Below are 22982 nucleotides of genomic sequence, written 5' to 3'. Positions count from 1 at the left end.
AACAGAGACGCGGATGTCGCGGGTCAAAGGTCAAGTACCAACTGATTTGTCCATCAGATCAGGTCGCGTTATTCCGGATTCAGCATCCGTTGTGAACCGCGCCGGTGCGGCGGATAAAGACGACGATAAAAAGGCGATCGCACGTATTCCGATCGGGTCGTTCCCGGTCCCTTTCTCTCTCTCTCTCGTCCCGCGTGATCGAGCTCGCGTGTATACCCGGGGTACAGCTGATAAAACCGGATACCCCCGCCAACCGGGGAGGGTTAAGTCGCCGGGATGCCTAATGTCGCTACTCGTTACGATTCCCTTATACGTTTAGCGAAGCGTCGTCGCGCGCAAATCGAGATAAAGGTTCGTTCACACTCCGCGTCGTGGCCGGTTCCCGAGTCAGACCGGCCGCGGCCGTCCAGCTTCCTCGATCCCGCGATCACGTCGATTTCGCTAACGAGGGAGACGCGCACGACCGGAGCCGCCGAGCAGGGAAAAATTATAGGTAAACGTCGTCGGTGTGTTAATTGTTATAAAAAATTGCCGTTTCTCCTGATCCGATTTAGATACATATATGATTGCAGTTTAAGAAACAGCTTACTTAATGCCTATTTAAATAGAAAAAGAAATAAAAGAATATTATTTTATTTATAAAAACCCATTTGTTTTTAAAGAAAACTCATCTAAAATTGATTGTTTTACCATATGTTCTAAATGAGACAATCTTCTTTAAGAGTTTATGTTCTTTTGGACATTGAGCAGGACAAACGCGAGAGATGTCAACTCGTGCAACGAAAATCGTATCACTTTTCGCGTGGGCGCGAATGTGATCAAAAGTTGCGGAGATATGAGCTCGCGCGAAGAAGGACAAAGCCCGTAAACATCCTCTCCCGGTCATGGTAAACGGCGAATGTTGGAACACGACGTGATGGAGAGGAAAAGGGGAGCACGACGATTCCGTTTAGATAATGCGTTTATCCAGCAGCTCGCGTCATTGTGCATTGTCAAAAAGAAATCGCGATAAATGGCAATTGATATCGCCACAACAACGAACTCGCCGATTGTTGTTCCGCTCGAAATCTTTACTAGAAAGTAACCAAATAAAAATATCTAAGAAAAAGAGACTGTACTAATGCAAATAACAAAATATTATTATGAGCTATTCTAGTCTTCCAATTAGCGAATAATAATTAGTTGGACTTATCGGCAAATTATAGCAAAAAATAATAAAATTTATTACATCTGAGCAAGATCTTTGCAATAACTTTCGCTATATCTTTGCAAGAACTCGGATAGAGATAAAAATATCTTTGCTGCTCGAGTAAGATCTTTGCTCCGATAGAGATAAAAATTACGTAAATACATATAACAAATAAAAATCGATTTTGCATTCCCTTACGCCGAGCCGGCTGAGTCATTGATAATGCCACATTGCGTGTACATCCAGCGTTAATTTGGTCAAGTTTAGCTAAATGGAAGAAGACGAGATAAGAGACTCTCGGTGGAGATGCACGTTCCGGTCTCGCGAGCGAACCTGCGCCGCCGCAGGCGATGCGGCTCTCCTTTAAAATTTCTGCACGTGCAAGCGAGGCCGCGGGAAATCAAGTTCAATGGCGTCTCGGATGAAGATCTAAGCTGGCCGCACACGCGCGTACGGTCCGTGCGTGCGTAAGACGTAGTACATGCGTAAGAAACTGCCCCGAAGAAGCGCGTTGCCCGCGACTCTCACGGGCACAAGTTGCGTGTGGGCATAGTACATGGTATACTCGTCTTTTAAAAGAAACAAAAAAGAGAGAGAGATAGAGAGGAGAAAATAATTTTGCCTAAAATTTAATTTTGTCTAAAATAGATATAAATAATCGCTTTCAAAAATTCTGTGTCCTAAAAAAATCCATTACTTTGGTAAAAAAAAAAAGACGCTTCTCTTTCGCGGGGTTGCTATATTTTCACACACACCTCACGCGAGATGTTATCGCGTTACTTGATCTATTTATGCACACGAGTGTGTGTGTGTGTGTGTATGTTTTCTCGCATACAAATTATCCCATCGCACCGAGGACTTTCCTATTAACCCTGACGACGCAAACATATTTTCTGTGCAAAGGAGGGCGTGATGTCTGTTGCGCAAAAGTCGCGTTTCCTGCTATTAAGTTTCTCTTCAATTCATGATGCTTTATGGGGGAATATTTGTTACGTTTCCATAAAGAGATTAATAGGCGATTATAGTGTTCTTTATTAGCGTGTCCCTAACTTTCATACATACTCTCCCTGTCCCGCGACTTGTTTCTCCTATGAGGATACTCTATCAAACACACAACAACAATTATTATATTCACCCTCGTGTATGCGTTAGATCTTTCTTTCATCGAGGAAGGTTTTTACGCGCGACAAAGTGAGCGAGAAATTTTTTATTTAGTAGGTACGCCACGAATCCATCTCTCGATATACTATAAATTACATAAGGCCATAAATAAGCCGCTAAAACAGTCGAGCGACACGAACGCATCTGTCGAAACGTGAAGAGCATTACGTTAACGTTTTGATAACTGTTATCTTTCGTACATTCGAAAAAATGTCCAACGCCATCCATTACGTTCTCCTGGGTCGCCCTCGGCGTTCCCGACGCAGAACCAGAGAGCAAGAAGCGCGGCGTGTGCACGCCCACGTTCCAGTCGAGGCCCACGCCACCCAGGACCGTAAGTATCGTGGTGGCCGCGATGTCGTGCGGCCCGGAACGCCCGGTCTCGTACACACACACACATACACGAGACGATCCGGATATCTATTCCGAATGTTAGTCGCCGAACCGCGGAAATGCTCCTCGCCGAGGACGATCGACGTTTAAATGCGCGCGCGGGATCGCATCCCGATGGCTAAGGCGCTCGTCGAGGAGGCACATCGAGATCGAGCCGCGGTCGTTTATTCGTCTCGAGCGTGCACGCGGAACTACGAGGACGATGCGAGCAAGCGAGCGAACGACGCGGTTTCATCCTTGCACTTTCGTTCGTCGTTGCATCGAATACTGTTCCGTATAAACCCGGTAAAATTTGTCGAATTTTTGAGGAATTTTTAAAATCTAATACAGATCTCTAAGACTTAATCTTTGCTTAGAAAGTTGGTTTGCTCCGAGATTTGAGAATTTCCGAGAATTTACGAAATTAGATCTTTCGACATTTGAAACTCGAGAAATTTAAGAGCGTTACAGACTTTGCAGCTATATTTAGAAAGCTGCCGACGGATTCTAATGTCTAATGTGCCTGAGTCAAGGTACAACGGTGACCCTTTGTGCCGCCGGAAAGGCTCGAGAAACTTTTGAACCGGCAGATACAGATCCAGACGGGAGATCGACCGCTCGAATTTTCGCCCGCGACGCGGCGTAAAAGGGCAAGGAATACATACGACGACGACGACACGCACACGCGTAAGAAAGGAACGCGCGCGCGCGCGTTTGGCCGTCACTCTAAGCTGCATCCGGCAAAGCGGCGGTTTTTTGCGTCACGCCGGGTATTGCATCCTTAAGCTCCACCACTTGTCTTGGAAGTGGTCGAATGGTCGTCGTTTTGCACGCGGAGTATAGCAACCCGCGAGCGAGCAGAAGCGAGGCGAAAAGTTTTGCACCCAGCCGAGGAGAAAGCGCGAATCCAAGAACTTTCGGGGGCTCTTTTTGTCCGAATGTGTAGTTTCCACATTCACATGCATAGACTACGTATATGTATGTGTATAGTCTTATACATGTGACGTGAGATATAATAAAAAAATTGATAAAATTGCGTTTGCAGTCAACTGTTAGTTTATTGAGTAATTATTAATTTAGTTTATTAAAAGGGTCACACACAAATATAAAATAAAGGTGACGCAAGACGTTTACCTCCATCAATGATAAGAGTCTCAAACAGAGCTAATGTTGCGCGACGTAACACTTTAACGATACTTATATTGAGCAAGTCTCGTTGTCAAAAATCAAACACGTTTTGTTTTCTTCAATACGTTTGACATAATCTTCTGTATACTTAAACGTTAAACGATCAATATTGTTATCATATCTCGCGCTACGCGTTAATATCGATCGTATATAGGGGACGTCTTACGCTCTATCGCGAATTCGCCCTTGGAATCTCATAAACTAGAATAAAACCTCTGGTTGAGGTGATATCCTTCACAATAAATTTCTTGACAATAATGGGATTTATAAAATGCTTATCAACATAGTAATATTAAATTATAAGCATAGTAATATTAAAGTTTTTATTACTATCGATCTAGATTGAGGTAGCATTTCAGTTTTCGCAAGTTATTTATTATTATCGATTTAATTGAGGTAGCATTTCAGTTTTTGACGGAGCAATAACGTCCCCTATAATTCGACCAAGATAAAATCCATATTTATAATTTTATAAATATGCCATTTAGCTATATGTTTTAATATGTATATGATTTATATGTATGTTATTTCTGATTCTTCAAATATTCTTCGCGTTACACGGTACGTACGATTAAAACTAGGAAAAATATTCTATCTATCTAAAGTCTGACATGAATCCATACATCATTTAAAATGAGTTTAAGATTGGTAACCGATGCATAATTCAAAATACAGCAATAATGTTTACAACTCATGAATTAATATTAAGCCGATGATATGGTCGATGATAAAAGGTGCCCTATTTACTTATTCGACGTTGCATCTACATGCATATCGATCATCATTTATTTCTCCACGCACCCAGCACCTGCGGTATACTTTCGGACGGCAAAACCACCCGAGACGAATGAAATTCGAGTGCGAGCGAGAGAGGCGAGAGATTTACGCGCCGATTTATTATAGGCGATTAATCCTGGCGACTGGTCCGCGAGTTAGCTTCTTGACCTTACGGTAGCCCCGTCTCTACACATGCGTAACGTCTCAATTACGCTTTTTGTCATTATGAAATAGCATATTTTCCGCGGGCAAAGGACTTTCTATAACTAAGAAGTGTTACGCCACGCGAACGCTCTCCTCAACCTTCCAGAAAGATATAATTAATCCGGAAGAATACACTGCAGGAAAATCACGGCGATCTTCACCGAAGAGAAAACTATAGGTACCGAATTCATAAAGGAAGTGATATTAGAGAAGATAGAAAAGATAAAATTCTAATTTATAAAAGTTTAAAGAAATAATTTGTAAATATATAAGTTCATAAAGACAAATTTCATGAAAAATTGATATATAAAAAGAATATTTTCCAGAATTATATATTACACCTATTATATTATATTACACAATAAATTATATTATTTTTTAAATTTATTATCTATAGATGGTTTTAATTGTGAAAAAAAATATTTTATTACGTAATATAATATAATAAAATATTATAATAAAATAATGCATACACGAAAATACGTGCAAAAATATATAAAAAAACATGCGGTACATGCTGTGTAATATTTTGAACGATTCTCTTAACGAATAATTGATAAACAAATGTCGACAAAGGAATCACACGATAAATGTTCTCATTTCCTTGTCAACAACTGCGAGTGTTCTAGTTTTCCTTTCTACGCGTAAAAAAATATACGGTTACCCCAGTTTCGTAGAAAAACAGGATTCTATCTTTCGCACGCATCGACGGTTCAACATTTATACGATATGCGGTGCCGATGGTCCGCCTTTTCTCTCTCTTCGACTGGTACTTTCTACATCTATTTATACCTTTTTCTCTTTCTCTCCTTTTCCGGTCTCGAAATGCGAGCGGCAGCCAACGCTAAGGTTTCGCGCAAAGTGTGAGAAACGTAATAAAAGGCGCGCCGAGGAGCCGCGAGTTCCGCGCGATCGCGTCGGAGTCGGATGGACAAAAACACCGTCGCGCCGCGCCGCGCCGAGGAGAAAGACGCGATTGCGCGTCATTAGGCGGCAGGCGCAATGAGCGCGCGCGAGACGCACGTTAATCCGGGTCGTCCGTTTCGAGAGTGCGCGCCCGCACTTTTATCTGTCCCAACCCAGGCCTACGCGTGACGTTCGCGCCACGAGTTGAACTGCAAAGCGCGCGGCGGTGTTTCGCAGGCAATTTCAAACCGGAGTCGCGACGCACAATCGTAGCGCACGGGTGCGCGCATGCACGGTTGTCGGTCCACAAGCCGAAACCGCATTTCCATGAATAATAAATGTAATGGGAAAAAAATAAGAATATACATATATGTGTATACGCATATTTCCTTCATATGTATAGGTATGCATTTGTTTTTCTCACTTACCGAAAAAGTCCTCCCAGCTAACCGAGCCGTCGGAGTCGACGGCGTTGACGCTCGCAGCTTCCGCGTCCGCCTCGCTGCAGTCCATCGCGTGAATCGCGTCCGTCCCACGTCCCACGTCGATCGTCAACAACAACACGTTACCGCGTTGCTACTCGCGCGACGCGCCACGATCATCGCGCGTCACATCGCGACGGGCCGTGCCGAGCGAGGCGGACGCGCGCCCACGAGCGCGCGCCGATCACGACTGACATGTCTTTCGGCGCCGAAAGTATATCCGCCGATCGGGGGAGGAGGGTGAACGATCGAGACGGGGCCGACGAACGAGAGGCGTACGTACGCGCGCACGCCGGACGGAACGCGACACGCGACTGACACACCACACACCACACCACCGACTGACGCGGCCGGCCGCCGGCGCGGCCAAAACTCGCCGAGGAGGGTGAGCGATCGCGGAGCAAAGCCGACGGGTCGGAGCAGGCACCGTGCGCGCTGCGCTGTACACATCGCACACGACGCGGTCGCAGGATGAAACGCGACTGACACCAACACCAACGATTGGCGCGCGGCGCGGTGCGGCCGCCGCGCCGAAAATCACCGAGGGTGAACGATCCCGCGGACCAACGGGAGGTTCCTGAGAATTCTGCGAAATGTACAATCCCCCGAGTCGAATACCCCGCGTTTCTATAGAAATGCAAATTTATTTGTATTGTACCGTATACGTGTACTGTAAAAGACAAGAGAGACCGAATGTCGAATCTTGTTGAGAATGTTATTGTATACTGAAAATAAGATATATATACGCCTATCTTTATAAAAACGTACAATGCTAGAGTATCATAAAATAAATGCTAATATGTAACTAATATTTTCTTAATTTCGATGTATTCGTAGTTTTTAGGTAATTACAATCAGAATTACTGTTGTTAAATTACTGTATGAATGTTATTGATATAAGATTTGTCATAGTAATAGTAATATCAGTGCATGTAATATAAAATATATCTGATTATATAATTAATATTGATATTACTGTTTATGTACGTCATATGCCAACTTTTATACATATAACTTTTTTGAATTGATATTTATATATATCCAATCGACTTTTTCAATTACTACACAAAATCAGAAAATACGAGCAATATAACTGACATTTGTTGGACGATTTTTTTATCTATATATCCGCGCTTAAAGTTAATTCGAAGTGACATCATTTTGGCCCCCGACGGCCAATACGACCCGCTGGAATCTTTCTCGGGAACTGTCGAAAGAGCGGTATTTCGGAAGATATATCCGAGGTGTTTCGATGAGAAAGTGGAACCGTGTGAGATGCGGCATCGCGTGGAATATATTAACGAGCGGCGCAACGTCTCTCTCGAAATAAAAGATCTCCCGAATATATATATATATATATATATTGCTCAACCAGGCGCCGTGAAAGTCGCTGCTACACATTCTTATGACCTTCCTCCCCCCCGCTTCCCCGGCCCTTTACCCCCCGCGCCGGCCAGCGTTTATTTTTTCGAGGAGCGTGGAATATACACGCACCTATACGCGCGCATATATTAGGGGTCCGCTACGCGCCGCACGATACATCCACGGAATCGCCGGCGTTCTATTATTAGACGGCCGGCGCTCGCCGTTGCATCCCGCGACGGCAGGATGAATGGAGAATGAATGCTCTCTGAACGCGTTTAGGATGTCTCGCCCCTCCGGCGCGAACAAAAATTATCTTGCTTTCCGAAAAATCGAAAGCGAAACGACGAGCATTCGAGCACGTGTCTCTGATATTTATCGGAGATCAGCCTTTCGAAGATAAATCGATCGCAGCGTTCGAGAATGAATCTCTTTGCTATTGTTATTGTTAATTCTGACACCGAGCGGAAATAATTGCAAAATTCCGAACTCCATTTCGGGTCATCTCCTAACGTTCGGATTATTTCGAATTGATATAATTTCCAGATCGATTTTCTTGGCTCACTCTATTTGTTAATACATTTTTAACATTGCGAAGCTAATCGCATGTCGATTTAATTTAATACAATTTAGAAACTCAACTTTTGTTGATTATTTCACAATTTCTTTTATATATTTGTAATATTTTGTATGATTTCTTTTTTTTTCGAGAACGAGTAATGAAAAAGGGAAATGGCGAAATTTAATTAATAACAGTTAATTAATTATCCACATGCGATCATTTTGCAGTAATAATTAACACACGTATTAATTTAATAATTTATATAGTAAATATAAAAAATTTCTATTTATATAATAAATATTTATAATTCTGCAGGCAATAATACGGAGGAAAGAAATCATTCCATCTATTGATCATACATATATATTCGTTTTATATTTCGCATCGTAATAAACAACGTACATATACAAGATCGCTATATAAGAAAAATGCCGATGCGAGTATATATAATCTAATACAGTTTTTTCTTTACATACACTTTTTCTTCTGTGATTATCTAGTAGTTACATCTCCGATCGTAGTTACACATCTCTCTCGCTTAAACTTAAATTATCGCGCCTTACGAAACAATAGGTGTTTCTCTAACAATACTTAGGAGAATTAATGCGCCCTTGTGACTTTATTTGTTACCACTATAAAGTTCGTTTTATTGCCAGATATCAACTTATACAAAGTAATAATATATTTGGCCGTATAAAATATTGAATGGATAAGACTCTCTGCAAAGAGAATTCGCCATTATCCTTCCAAATCTATCTCGCGCGCGGAATTTAATTAAACAGACAGTTTCTTGGATACTTTCCAGGATATCAAGTACCTACCATTTCTGCACTGAAACAAAATGATAAAAAAATTTCGCAAGTAAAAATAAAATATAAATACGAATGATGCGCGATCAATGACAGTTAGTCTCGAGCAGTGACGATGTTCTAGTGGCACACAGGTACATATATAAATGTATACATTAACTTAAGATGATAGAAATAAATTATCACAAATGTATTGTAAAAAAGTTTTAACATAATCAGTAAGTGAATCACGATAACCGAAGCGTTAACAATGATTAAACGTCAATTAATAAATGTTTCCTAAACTTAGAGATTAGAGATACCTACCTAACACTATCGAAGATGAAAAGTCACAGCATAGTGTGAAAGTAAATTTGACTAAATCGCGTACTTCCGATATATAAGCTCAAAAAGTTATGCGATCGATTTATCAAATCTCTCACTCGTATAGCATATAAAAGAACGTGGTTATTTCGGTCATATGTTTTACTACTGTTCTTCTCTCTGTGGTGAATCTTATTATCCTCCTTCAAACATCAGAACCACTTTTACGTGTCATGATTTAAGTGTCATAAATTTAATGTATATTTAATGTATATTACATTACGATTACCATTGAAATTAATATACCTTTGAAATACGTTATTGTAAAAATTAGCGAACGAATTAGTTTCATGAAGAAATGCCGTATTTACAGGGTCGATGTTAACAAAGGAAAGCGCACAACGTGCGTAATGCGCAAAGAATCTGTGCTATCCTCTTCCTATACTGCTCAATCTTGTATGAAACGTTGATCAAGTCACATATGTAAACACATAGATAATTCCTTAATATTTTACAATCATCCTTTAGCAGTTAAATAGGGAAAGACACAGTACTTATGGAAAACAAGATTTTTATAAAGAAACAGATTCACGTTACCTCTTTCCTTTGATATTTCTTTATGATCTACTATATATTGCACAAGAATATGCTTAAAACAAGATTTTGTGATGTATTATCCGTAATTATCCATCATAATTCTTTTTATATAATTATCTTTGCTATTTTGCGTAAGTTTATTTTTGTATCTGAATATCTGTTCAAAAAACAAGAGATGAGAATGTGAAAAGTTTTACAATTGCCTGCTATGTTAAATCAATCATTGTATATTACTGTCCAATTAGATTATAAATATGTAACTAAAATATTGATTAATCTGATTAATTTTAATGTAATATCACACCTATAACACTGCGCAATATTAACGTTAAATAAATTCAACCTAATAACTAAATTGCAAAATTTACTTGTACAATCGTAAATCAATAGACATTGCATAGACACCTCCAAAAATATTACGACATCCACACAATCAACGTTTCTATATCAACATATTAATTCTATCGAATCTCTGCAGTTTCATAGTAGGAAGTCACTTAGTATTATTCATTAATATTACCGCTATTTTGTTCACTATATAACTATTTAAAAGTTCTATCCTGTGTATCGGATAACGTTATCAAAGAGCAAATTATATAATGATGAAGCAGTCTTAAACAAATTGGCGCGATGTATATCTATAAAACATCGTCAATGGATGAGATTTTGTGAAATAATACTTAATTTCATATTTCCTATTAAAGTGAATGCCGATGGTATCATTGTCAGAAGTCTTTATAATACTAATAGGACCCAGTTTCCTTTTAAGATGAGCCTTTCCTTCTTTTATGAGTAACCTTGGTCGGATCGTCCTTAATCTCTTGTTCCTGAGCTTCAAATCCTACATAATGTATAAATATATATTAGATATACGTTATATTATTCCTAAATCAAGAAGTATACATATAATGGCTCAGCACTACCGCATAAATTTCTAATAACAAACTTTTCTAACAAATTTACAGAAATAATTTTTTTCTAACAAAAAGTGTCAGTGGTATTTCTCAAACTTGGTTTAATGTTATAATTTATATGACTGTAAAATGGTTTCTTACAAATTAATCCTTCTGACAGTATCAAAAACTGGCCACTCAATTCGCTACTACATCAATAACGTATTAAAGTTGTCTTAATAAATGCTTGGTTCGTAATAAATTATTGCCTGATGAAATCTGATATTAATTAAAAATGTAGTAGTAGCAGATCATACTATATGTTTCAATGTTTACATATCTATATGTATATGAAATACAATCTTACGTTTTCTCTTTGCCATACGTGAACGTGTCACTCGCGAACTATTTTGGGAGTTGGGTACCGTCTCGATCTTTTTTCTTAAACGCGCAACTTCTTCCATTGCGGGTGTCATCCATTTTGGTTTAAGTTCATTACTGGAGATTCGAAAAACCAGACCATTAAAACAACGCTAGTAAAGATATATGTAATGTAAAAAAAATATATATATGAGCTGCAAAACTGGATACTTACTCTGACGATTTTGGTGGAGCTTTATGCCTAAGTGAACCTGATTGCCTCTCCTTCATTTTACGAAGTACTTCTAGCATTGCGTACGTCGGCAGAGACGGTGGCCGCGGAGACTCGGGCAATGGTGGTGTAAGAGGCGGTGTGAGAGGCGAAGGTGGCAGTTGAGTACTGATTTTCGCAAGTTTGTCTGGATGCAGCGCTAACACCGCTTCCCAACTAAACTCTCTTTTCTGAACTGGTGGCTTAGGCTGCGTATTTCGCGTTATTCGTATCTAGAGCAAATAATATCAAAGTAATAATCAGTTGTGCGTGTATGTATGAGCTTACGAATTAGCAGATACTTTAAATTCAAGTAAATTTTTACCTCGCCATTTACAGGCCTGCAAGGTTTCCTCTCTCTCAAATATGGTCGCTCGAAAAATATAGAGCTTGTAAGATTTTCATTTGACTCTTTCATATTATACAGACATGTAGGAATATTGCCATCTTGGCTACTGTGTAGAAATAAATTCCGTAAATAGGAATAGTTGGGCTTGGTCTCAAATTCTAGCTCAGTAATGTACTTCATATACTTCATGATTGCAGCTATAAAAAAATAAATATTATATAAAATAATATATAACGTACTAGAACAAATCTTTTTATTGGTTACTTATACATAATATTTTTACTAACCTGGTGGTTTTTTCTTGTGAGGAAAGCACTTGTCCATAAATAGAGGCAAGTCTGATAAGAGAATCTCTTTTTGTTGATGAACTTCTTCGGGATCCATAACAAAATCGATTTCATCACTATCTTTCTCCCAAGGTAGTTTTCCACACATCCACTGTAGAATATTATATCCTAAAGTCTCTAAATCTCCTCTCCTTGAATGGGCTGAAAAATATTTTATCTAATGAAAGCGTGAAGTAATTTAATTTCATTTAGCGAATAGGAGAAAGCTTAGTTTGTCAAATACCGTTACGCATTAAATTGCTCTTTATTTAATAAATTTAATAATCCTTTGCTAATATTAAACAGCTTGATTATTATTCTCATCAACTTTTCTTGAGGAAGAAAATTATATATTTTTGATAATCTTGATACACAAAACAATTACAAGTATACAAGAATATGTTTCTTTATGTTACTGAAATGATCGACATACTTCCATGATGAGCGTCCCGCGATGTAAATTCTAAAGTGCCCTCGTGAGCTCTTCTTTCATCATGTACAAATGGTTTATGTTCACCGGTTCCTGTGCGGAAACGATATGCCAGTCCGTAGTCTACTAAGTACGCCATAGATTTTTCCTTTCCTATTCCATTACCATCCGACAACAAGATATTTGGTCCCTTAATATCCGCATGAGCATATCCCTTACTGTGAATATATTCCAACGTATCCAACTATTAAAAAAAAGAGAGAGGTATTACAGTTTTTGAGTAACCATAAACTCAATTTAATCGGCTATTAATTACAAAACTCGCAATTCCAAGAGTGAAACTCACCATTTGTACAGCTAATGTATTAACCAGTCTCGTTGGTAATTTCTTCCTATGGGATAGGAATAGTTTTCCGATATCTACTCCGTATCGCGGAATCACTAGAAACCTGTATCGTTGACCTCGATAAACGTGAGAGCCTGATCCTTCATATGTGGGAACACCGATTCTTCTCTTTCCCTGAGACTCACACCAACTTTTGACTGTAAAATATACCAGAATATCAAAGGTACAATCATTCCATATGTATATGTATATACATAAAGATTTAGAGATATATATATCTCTAAATTATAAATGTAACTTAATATAAATTTTGTTACATGCATGTTACTTACTCATGTGCTTGCGAGCTGCTCTTATATAAAAATTCATTTCAACAAATAATGGCCCATTATTATGAGGTTCGATCTTTACGACAAATTTTGCATCTTGACCAACAGGTGATGTGACGTCATTAGAGGCTGTGGAAGCAAAAGCAATGTTATAATTTATACATAGTTCTACATATATGGAATACAAGATACAGTTATAACAAAGTTATGAGTAAAAACAGATTATAAATGTAAAAATATTTACCGAGGTAAATGTCTCCAAAACCACCATATCCAATGGTATTTCCCAGCCTCCATTTATTCTGTGTAATGTCCGTTAAGATTTCTCCCGCTGGCAGTTGCGCTGGCAACTTACAACCTGCAGCTGCCACTCTCTTCATAGGCACCTCTTCTGCTCGTCTTGGTGGCATCCTATCGCTATTAAAAATCATTCATATATATAATTTATTAAATTCACTATTGACTTGACAAAAGTAATGCGACTCGTCACATCTCACACAGAGAGAATCATTCGACATTTGTTCTTGCTATCAAAATTGTATCGTGAGAAGTAAAACATATTTGACACAAATGTGATAGCAATAAATTATATAAAACAAATCTCGCAACCTTATACAAAGAAGAAACACACACACGTCAAGGATATTAATAATCTTACACTTTATTTTTTCATTTATTTCTTAAAAAATGCCGCCTGTGTATACATTTTTTGAGATGCTTTAGCTAATATTAATTATGTAGAAATATTTTATTGTTAAAATAATACATACAATATATGTATATATCGTGTATATTAGTTTCATAGTTGCGTAGACAAATTTTTACAATATTAAGAACGTCTACATATACATTTGTAATTAAGAATAAAAAGCAGACGTTTAGTACATAATATTAAAGAACATAAAGTCGTATATATTTCTCTCGATTAAGACAGATATATGCTAAATTATACTCTTTAATAGATATATGAAGTATATATATATATATATATATATATATATTTATTTTATTACTCTTCGCATTTATACCAATGATTTAATCCTTTCTCGACGATCCAATCAAATAAAATGCACCATGTGGCACAACAAAACACTGCTCTCTTTTAAGAATACTGTTTATTACTATACGTAGAGTTGAAACTCTATTGCAGGATATAAATTAAAATATCGATATGTACATAGGAATTGTTGCAAATCGACAAGAAGACTATACTGAATAATTCTTTAATGATTACGGCATATCACAAATAGCAAATTTAATCACCTGCACTACTTTGCACACTAAAAGCTATTATACATGAAGTGATTAAAATTACCAAGAACATGACGTAAATGTATCTTGATTCGTAAAATATCCAATGTTTATATCGTTACATTCTTAACGAGATATATATCAGATGTTTTATCGGTCAAAGTCTCAATATTATGTTTCTGTGCTTAACTATCTTTATGTATAACGCACTTTAGAACCAATGTGAAATAGTGCAAGCAACCGAATTAGCGACAGACGAAAATTATGACTTTTAAGGGCGTACTTGCGACAATTTTTGGCAACACGTTGATTTACATGATGCAACGTTAAACGACGGTAAATCATCATAATGATCCTACGACACTTTTATATACAATTCACGGGTACGGGGAAACGAATAAAATCCCTCGCAAACGTGTCGATTAATTAATTACGTAAAATAAGCCAGAAGACTCTAATAATAATAACGGATCTTCGTGCACACATGAGAGCGTTCATTACAAATACATTTTGATATCGCCGATAATAGGAGCATCGCTGACAACATCGAATTTAAATATATATGAAAACCAAACGCATCAACATGCCTTTCTACATAACAGCGGTATACTTACATGGACGTACGTACTTTTCTAATAATCTTTTTTTCTCTACTTTTTTTTGTATCGGCCTATTAGTTTAACATGAGGAACTCGTGTCGCGCATCTGAACGGCGAGCACTCGCGGAAAGAACGTTCTTGTACGAGAGAGAGAGAGTTCGCAGTCTATTAGGACTGTTACTAGTTATTAGGAGTCACTGGACGCCAGGCGCATACCATGAGGTTATAGTCGTTAAACACAACGGGGATCGCGAGCGGAACTAGCGGAAGCCCGGCCGCCGGCGCATACGTGTGCGTACTGCGGCGTCGACTGCGTCCTGCGTCGTCGTTCGAGGCTTTGAGGTATCGCGCACGACGATCAGCCGGTGCCTCTCCTCGAAGACGCGCGGGTGCGTACGAGGAAGAGTACTCGCAACGCACGACGCACGAAGGAAGGTATAGGCTTAACGAGCAGGACGCGGACCGTCTCGATCGCGCGTCAAGAACCCGCGACGTCTGACGCGCGGTTTCCCGGGTTGCCGCGTACGTTCGAGGGATGCGCGAGGGCGATGTCTCGTCGACCAGCCGACGGTGCCGAGCGGGAAGCGCATTCGAAGCCGAACGCGCCTGCCAATGTTCGTCGCGACAGCGACAGGACAGCCGCCGCCGCCGCCGCTCTCGGCCGACGGACGTGTCTCTCCGCCTCGGGTACTCGCGCGCTTCTCCGCAGTCCGCACCGAGACGCGACGAATCACATCGCACCCCCTCGTAAACACCGCTTCCTCTCGCGGGTGCGCCGATCAGCTGGAACCCGTCTCCGATGACACTCCTCGCGTAGGAGTAGCGCGGATCGCGCGACAAGCGGACAGCTCTCGGCTTTCGGCCAGCCGAGCCGACCTCGGGCTTTTTTTTTTCGAATATGACAGAACGCAACGGACAGCGATTGGCCAATGAGGAATTCGCAACCGCGCGGTCCGCGCGCGATCCACAGCCGACGACGTCCGGCGTCCAATAGGAAGGCGGGTCTCCTAGGAACGGCGATGTCCCCCGGCTCGAGTCCCTAGGCAATGCGTTCGCTCATTGGACGCCGGACGAAGTGCTACGTTGCACGCGTGTGAACTTCGCGTCAAACCGGCACCCACAACCGGCAGCAGCGAGGAAATTAAATAGTAAATCTGAAGGAGAGCTCTCTCCTCACCGATTTCGCTGAATTTAGGCTTAATCAACGCGTTTTTGCACAAAACGTACGAATCTGGCAGAAAAAAGCCCCGCTCTGCCCCGCGAAGCGAGATAACTGTTAAAGTTGACGACTATCAGGTTATGAGACCTGTCATATTACGATTACGGCAGTTATTTAAGGAGAGACAAGTTGTGGATATGCATGGAGTATTGCGGAGGTGGATCGTTGCAGGATATATATCATAGTATGTGAAATATTTATTACCCAATGTTTACATAATGTCAGAAAAAGAACAAGGCCTCGATTTTGATGGTTGAATATTTGAGTAATATTTGAGAAGAGGAATTGCAGATTTATGATAATTTATAAATGTTAAAATTAATATTTATATATATATACATATAAAAAATATATAGATAATGTATATAATGTAATTGTATATAATATATGTATACAAATACAAAATATATAACATGTAGTCTTTAAATTATTTAAATTTGACTTTAAAGTAGTAATATTGAGTTTTAATGTGTTTCTAGTTACTGGACCATTATCGGAAATACAAATAGCATATATGTGCCGGGAGACCCTCACTGGTTTAGCTTACTTACATAGCATGGGCAAGATGCATCGTGATATTAAGGGTGCCAATATACTGTTGACTGAAGCGGGTGATGTGAAATTGGCAGACTTTGGCGTGTCGGCGCAGATTACCGCGACGATTAACAAGAGAAAGAGTTTTATCGGTACACCTTACTGGATGGCTCCTGAGGTATATATTCATGCTTATCAATAATACTTGAGAATCACGTTTTACAATTACATTGAGGACCAGCATAGCTGATATTTTTACAATCTACAGGTAGCAGTCGTGGAAAGGAAAGGAGGTTACAATCAATTGTGTGATATTTGGGCATGTGGGATAACCGCGATTGAATTAGCAGAGTTACAGCCGCCAATGTTCGATCTGCATCCGATGCGCGCTCTGTTTCTCATGTCCAAGTCCGGCTTTAAGCCACCGACATTGAAGGATCGTGACAAATGGAGTCCAACGTTCCATAACTTCGTCAAAATTGCCCTTACGAAAAATCCGAAAAAAAGGCCGACAGCAGAGAAATTGCTTCAGGTTATTTTATTATTTTATTATTCTTATTTTATTAGTGATAGGTACGATTTATACAAAAAATTTTTATAAAATTACATCAATGTGGTAATCTATGAGAGGTATCTATTTCGAATTATAGCATGCGTTTTTCCAAGGGGAGATGAGCAAGAGACTGGCTTTAGAATTATTGCAAAAAGTGTCGAATCCCAGCCATATGTTTACGGATTTGGAGGCCGACGAAGACGGAGCAGTGCCCAATGTTCCGCAAAGAATAGCTTCACGTCACACCGCAAGGCCTAGGCCGAAAAGTCCTATATCGCAACTGGATAGTGACGGTAAGATTAATAATAATTAAATAATTAATGATAGATAATCTCAAAGTATGATATAATCGTGATTATGATTTACCTGCAGATCAAATCAACATCGATGGAGGGACATTACACAGAGACTCCATATCACCATCTGTGGACGCTAATCCAGCGTGGGACATTATGGATATCATGAATAACGTCAAGGTAAATCTATTGCAGACGCTTATCCTGTTTATGTGTTATTCACTGAGTATATTTTTCATAAAAAAAAGTAATTGCAATATTGTATAAATATTTTTCCAATATTATAATAATTATAGTAATTAATGAAAAGGCGATTTATATCAGTGAAGTTGAATGTCTAATTTACGTACGTACATATAGGCCGTGCACAATTGTGATGTGCATCCAGACTGTGGGATTGGATCTGCGTTTGAAGACGTCCAGGAAAAGTAAGTTGTTTTGTATTTCATTCCATCAATTTTTTTATCGCACATATATGCGGAAAACATCGAAAAATATCGAAGTTTTTCTATTACTTTCACTAATATGGTAGTTGCTGTTTTGTTCGAAATTGTAAATATATTTTTTAACAATTAAATTTTACAAATTTACTTTTAGATCGATTTTAAACGATAAACTATCTAAGAAGATAAACTTAGCGATGTAACGAATTTAATTGGTAGATTTACACGCGCATGACGGGAAGTTATCATCATCACACACATGTGTAAATACCAAACCACAATAACATACGAAGTACACAACCTTGAGACAGGCAGTAACGAACTTTCAGGCATGTAGGTAACAACGATCTTTCTGTCTCCGCAATTCGAGCGAAAATATGTAAATACCAAACCATAATAACATACGAAGTAGACAACCTTCGAGACAGGCAGTAACGAACTCTCAGGCATGTAGGTAACAACGATCTTTCTGTCTCCGCAATTCGAGCGAAAATATGTAACGTGATAGACGCGCTTTGAATTAAATCATGTGTAACTTAATAAAGAGTAATTAGATATTTATAATTCATCGGAAGGCGATCGTATTCAGCGTACAGTGATTAATAAACAAATATATTTTACGGCGAGACGCAAGCACAAGCAATCGCGGAAGAAGACCTAGTTCCAGAAAGTGCAGGAGTCCTTCGGAAGATGAGAAGAAAGAAAGGAGCGATTCGTTCCCCGCAAAAAGTATACAAACTTTATTTGTAATACGTAATATATGAGTATTATTAAGTATTAAAATTAAACCACCTGGCGTTGCCGGGATTATCACAAAGTATCAAGGGGATAAAATCAGAGATAGGAGATCCAGGTTTCATGGTAGACCATATTTTCCGCAGGGGTCTAGAGAGTAACTATATGCAAAATTTCATAGATTGGTCAAAGGGTTTAGGAGTTAATAGGCAGAGACACATTCTGTTTTATATACATCGATTTTTTACTCACGACGTCGTAAATCAATATGACATGCATTGAGGAAAGATATAGAAACCTTAAATGCGGAATTTTATTTGATTTAAATTGTATTTTTGCTTCTCCGGTTCTTAATTGATTCTGAATTGTCGCGTGTCGGAGAGGTGGACTTTTACGCAAATAAATGTCCTCATTATAATTCGAAATCCCTTTCTCTGTGTTTTTCAATTAATCAACTCGTAATCCCCAGGCGCCGCAAAACGTCGCAACGCCTCGAGACTCTCGCAGCCATGTATCTCGACCTCGACGAAGAAACATTTTCTGCACGATAATCACGTGGGTGACCGCTATCTGCATGTGGCCGATAAGGAAATTGCTGCATCTCGTAAATGTCGTAAATGTAAGTTTCTCGATATTTGTGCAAAATGAAGATTCTCGCTTCCTCGCTGCCAGCCATATTGAATTACTGTATTAAATTAGCCGAATTTTTTTACTTTCAACAAGTTGGAATCACGAACAAATTTTGTTATTTTTAGAAATAATTTTAATTTATACACGTTGATAAGTATTGTCCTCGATCTCACGAGATTTTTAATTTCCGACTTGCTGAATGCAAATCACACGAGAATATGTACATCTCAGAATTTTTGGTGATTAAAAATAACTAATGTCCATTTAGGTTTTAATTTCGTTTCCGTCTTTGTGGAAATAAGAAATTAATATGCAGGCGCGCATATGTAAATTGCAAATTTTTAAAAATATTTTAATATAACACTTGACGAGCATGAAAAATAATAAATTGTTCCGTTCCATACATTTCAGGAAAACAGACGAAATACTGTACCAAGCCCAAGAGGTCCAGTCGTGTCCTTGGAAATGTTGCGCAACGTAAAGCTGAAATCCGCGAAGCGTAGGCCTAAACCTGGAAGATCGCCCAGAAGCGTTTGGAGTCGACTTGCGGCGAATGTCAGTCTTTCGCCGATCTTGCCCGAATCGCCCGAGTCACTCGGATGATCCCTCGCGTCGAGATTTATTTCTTCGTTTTCTTTTTTTTTTTTCCTCTCTTTAGCCTACCTTATTACGTTCTTACAATTACATTTCGCAAATATACTTACTTACTTTACGAGAGCCGGTTGATATTATTTTGAATTATTTCTCATAACGTGTGTCATTTGTAACATGATTTTTATCGTTACAATACCTAAATACAGGGGCACGATGGACACCAATTACTTCCTCGCGGAGGTTGCGATCCGCGTTTTTCTCGCCGAATTATGCAATTCTTGTTGTTGTCGAACGCCTCGCTTCTCTCTGCTGCGTTAAAACTCTCGGCGTCTCCTCTCCGTCACGTTATCAGCGAGAAAAACGATCGGAATATTGCAAAAACGAAAATTAAAAATTAGACCAATACCAGAAATGTGTCTCGGCAGTTTATGTTATAGGATGACAGATGATTTCGATTTTATTTAACGTTACGTCCGCGGCGCGCGAGAAATATTCGGCAAATAAAATGGCACAATTGTCGCAATGATATACAACGATGGTTGCGAACCGCGGAATAACAGCTTCGGCCGTGAATCAATTTTTGCGACAGAGGCATTACAATTTTTTCGGTAACACAGGCATTTCACTTGCAATCCTTAGGCTAATTTAGAGAGACGATTGTTTATCTGTAAAAATATGATGTTTCTCCTTTTACGTTTTTTCTTTAACTTTGTTCGCAAAAATACACTTTTTCCTTTGTTTAGTAGCTCTCAATTGAATTTGTAACGCTCCTCTGTCGCTGTAATAAATCATGAGATTCTGAAGTGCTAGGAAACGTAATCCAACGTGAAATTGTAGTCGAAACTAGATTCACCTGCTTATAAAAGATGTCTTTGCCAGATATTGCCATATACAAAACATTTTGTGTGTGTGTGTTTACTCTTTTCAACAGTTTTTAAATAAAGGTATTTTATCTCAACAAAGTCGCAATTAATTAATTATGTTGTAGTGTGTAGTTAATAAAAATTCGAACAACACTGCTACTAAGTATATTATTGTATTAAAAATTAATTTATTAATCAATCTTATATCATTCTTATGTATATATTACATTTAATTACAATTACGAATTTTTGAATTTTTGTTTAAAAATGTTTGTGAAATAAATAAAATATATATATATATATAAACGATGAAGCAATTAGGAACATAAAATTAATTTGAATTAACTTTAGCCGATGTTTATTACGTCTTACGATAATTAGCGCATAATTATTTGATAAAATTTAAGGATTTTAAAGGCTGTCTATATTGAATTTTATTCTAAATACATACATTTTCTCTATGCTCAGCTGCGAGAATTGATACTTTACATCGGACTGTTCAACGCGAAATGAACAGAAGGCCGCACTTGTAAAGGATTTGTAGAATTTATAGGATTGTAGAATTTGTAGGATTTATAGACTTTAGAGAATTGGAGGTATCTAATATATAAAGATAAATATATACATACACACCGAAATAGAAGATATATCTTGCCTTAAAATATAGATATATATATTATATATATAAAATTAATTCGCTATGACTTTAAATACATAAAAATGGAAATAAGAGTGTGCCACATTGACAGTGTCTAGCTCCTATTCGCTATATATATATAAAAATAAATGAATAATTATTTGGAATACGATAAAGGTGAAATTGCAATGTTGATGATAAAGAGCAAAAGCGCTCTTCGATTCACACGTAGCGAATAGAACCGCATCTGTGTCGAGAGCTGTCTCCTTTAAAAGCTGCGTTTTCGCCTTTGGTAAAATTAACCGATCAGTCACTGAAGGAGGGAGAGGAACTCGATGCAAGTGCAATTCTTCGCTACTCCGGAACAAAACAGCATTTTTGCTGAGCGATTGTACGTGTACAACATGCGCGCGTATCCTAAAGTCATTTATTTCATGATCTCCTTTGTGCCAGTCAATTTCGCGCTTACGTCCCACAAACGGAACGCTACCTCCGGGTCCAGATCCTTTTTAGAGACGTAGAGCTTGCAGTCGCGATACAAATGTCCGCTTTCCTCGGACAACGACGATTCTGTCGCACAATGCAATACCGTTTGCGCACCCTGTGAATATATCGATTTGCAGTAGCAAGTATTTCCCAGTGCTGAAAGATTTTTTTAAAGATTGATTGCGCGTGGCAATTCACGTATAATTTACCTGATTTGGAGTGCGCAGAAACATAAGAGCCACAGGCGAGAAAATGATATAGTGAAACCAGCTTCTTTTCACGTTCCTGAACAGACCGGTATAGGTAAATCCGGGACACACCATGTAAACATTGATACCGGTATTTTCCGTCCGTTTCGCAAGCTCGGCGGCAAAGTACGCGTTCGCGAGTTTCGAATTGCAATAGCCAGGGTTCATCCTGCTCTTCACCGGCAATCCTTTCTCGCCGTTCAAGTTTGAAAAGTCTATTACTCCAGATTCCAGAAGCTTGGACGTCACCACCACTATTCTGTACGATAAAGTTTTTAATTTAATATCAGTTTTGTGTCAAAATCTCAAGTGACAATCGTATAAATTACTAACCTGCTGGGAGCGCTTTCCTTCAGGCGATCCAGAAGCAAATGGGTGAGCAGAAAGTGGCCCAAGTGATTAACTCCAAAATGAATCTCGAACCCGTCTTTCGTCAACGCGTGATCTTTGAGAGGCGCGTATACCCCGGCGTTGTTGATCAGCACATGAATTTGAGGAAACTTCTTTAGCGCCTCATTGGCAAAATCTCTGATCGATGAGAAAGACGAAAGATCCAATTCCATGGGAATCTGCAGAAAGAGATAACCATATTGAATACACATCAAATATTGAAAAGTATAAGAGAGATAGAAACTCCGGACAGCACGCCAACATTTCTGCAACATTTTCTAGACATAT

The 22982-nt window shown here is 38.9% G+C and overlaps 4 protein-coding genes across 6 annotated transcripts in view; 1 reads left to right on the top strand and 3 right to left on the bottom strand.

The window, feature by feature from the left end:
- LOC112463293 overlaps window positions 1-6617 on the bottom strand; it is a 40456-nt gene extending 33839 nt beyond the window's left edge. Inside the window, exon 1 of the mRNA XM_025029603.1 lies at window positions 6226-6617. Within this exon, the coding sequence (XP_024885371.1) occupies window positions 6226-6310 (85 nt within the window). The 5' untranslated portion in view covers window positions 6311-6617. The remainder of the gene's footprint in view (window positions 1-6225) is intronic.
- A 1933-nt stretch (window positions 6618-8550) lies between these two features.
- Window positions 8551-15942, bottom strand: LOC112463301 (serine/threonine-protein kinase VRK1-like). Of its 3 annotated transcripts, none has more exons than XM_025029632.1 (10): window positions 15082-15942; window positions 13461-13633; window positions 13220-13345; window positions 12888-13084; window positions 12545-12785; window positions 12073-12273; window positions 11762-11982; window positions 11401-11669; window positions 11173-11303; window positions 8551-10753 (listed from the first exon to the last, which is right to left on the bottom strand). In XM_025029632.1, exons 2-10 carry the CDS (start codon window positions 13624-13626, stop codon window positions 10677-10679), a joined length of 1629 nt encoding a protein of 542 aa, XP_024885400.1. In that variant the 5' UTR covers window positions 13627-13633; window positions 15082-15942; the 3' UTR covers window positions 8551-10676. The 3 variants fall into 3 exon arrangements, with proteins under 3 accessions (XP_024885400.1, XP_024885401.1, XP_024885399.1); XM_025029633.1 differs by having other exon boundaries at window positions 15096-15942; XM_025029631.1 differs by lacking the exon at window positions 15082-15942 and having other exon boundaries at window positions 13461-13964.
- Window positions 15943-16391: 449 nt separating this feature from the next.
- LOC112463327 (mitogen-activated protein kinase kinase kinase kinase 5-like) lies at window positions 16392-20193 on the top strand. Its single transcript, XM_025029680.1, has 9 exons — window positions 16392-16469; window positions 16765-16997; window positions 17088-17351; window positions 17470-17665; window positions 17745-17848; window positions 18029-18096; window positions 18735-18840; window positions 19316-19465; window positions 19888-20193. Exons 1-9 carry the CDS (start codon window positions 16427-16429, stop codon window positions 20077-20079), a joined length of 1356 nt encoding a protein of 451 aa, XP_024885448.1. The 5' UTR covers window positions 16392-16426; the 3' UTR covers window positions 20080-20193.
- Window positions 20194-21274: 1081 nt separating this feature from the next.
- LOC112463275 (retinol dehydrogenase 11-like) lies at window positions 21275-22921 on the bottom strand. The gene is made up of 3 exons (XM_025029574.1): window positions 22638-22921; window positions 22266-22563; window positions 21275-22171 (listed from the first exon to the last, which is right to left on the bottom strand). The coding sequence occupies exons 1-3, from the start codon at window positions 22904-22906 to the stop codon at window positions 21998-22000; spliced, it is 741 nt and encodes a 246-aa protein (XP_024885342.1). The 5' UTR covers window positions 22907-22921; the 3' UTR covers window positions 21275-21997.
- Between the last annotated feature and the right edge of the window lie 61 nt (window positions 22922-22982).

The sequence above is a fragment of the Temnothorax curvispinosus genome, unplaced genomic scaffold, assembly GCF_003070985.1.
Source record: "Temnothorax curvispinosus isolate PA1 unplaced genomic scaffold, ASM307098v1 QBEX01013138.1, whole genome shotgun sequence".
Taxonomy (NCBI): domain Eukaryota; kingdom Metazoa; phylum Arthropoda; class Insecta; order Hymenoptera; family Formicidae; genus Temnothorax; species Temnothorax curvispinosus.
This window is presented reverse-complemented; position numbering and strand designations above follow the sequence as displayed.

What these genes read in the sequence shown, in the direction of transcription:
- LOC112463275 (XM_025029574.1), bottom strand. Translation starts at nt 22,906, where the DNA reads ATGTGTATTCAATATGGTTATCTCTTTCTGCAGATTCCCATGGAATTG. An exon ending in AAGGAAAGCGCTCCCAGCAG is followed by an intron (nt 22,564 to 22,637) that starts GTTAGTAATTTA and finishes TTTATCGTACAG; the next exon opens with AATAGTGGTGGTGACGTCCA. An exon ending in TTCTGCGCACTCCAAATCAG is followed by an intron (nt 22,172 to 22,265) that starts GTAAATTATACG and finishes ATATATTCACAG; the next exon opens with GGTGCGCAAACGGTATTGCA.
- LOC112463301 (XM_025029631.1), bottom strand. Translation starts at nt 13,647, where the DNA reads ATGATTTTTAATAGCGATAGGATGCCACCAAGACGAGCAGAAGAGGTG. An exon ending in TTTTGGAGACATTTACCTCG is followed by an intron (nt 13,346 to 13,460) that starts GTAAATATTTTT and finishes TTGCTTCCACAG; the next exon opens with CCTCTAATGACGTCACATCA. An exon ending in GCAGGCCTGTAAATGGCGAG is followed by an intron (nt 11,670 to 11,761) that starts GTAAAAATTTAC and finishes TATTTGCTCTAG; the next exon opens with ATACGAATAACGCGAAATAC.
- LOC112463327 (XM_025029680.1), top strand. Translation starts at nt 16,427, where the DNA reads ATGGAGTATTGCGGAGGTGGATCGTTGCAGGATATATATCATA. An exon ending in CTTACTGGATGGCTCCTGAG is followed by an intron (nt 16,998 to 17,087) that starts GTATATATTCAT and finishes TACAATCTACAG; the next exon opens with GTAGCAGTCGTGGAAAGGAA. An exon ending in ATCGCAACTGGATAGTGACG is followed by an intron (nt 17,666 to 17,744) that starts GTAAGATTAATA and finishes ATTTACCTGCAG; the next exon opens with ATCAAATCAACATCGATGGA.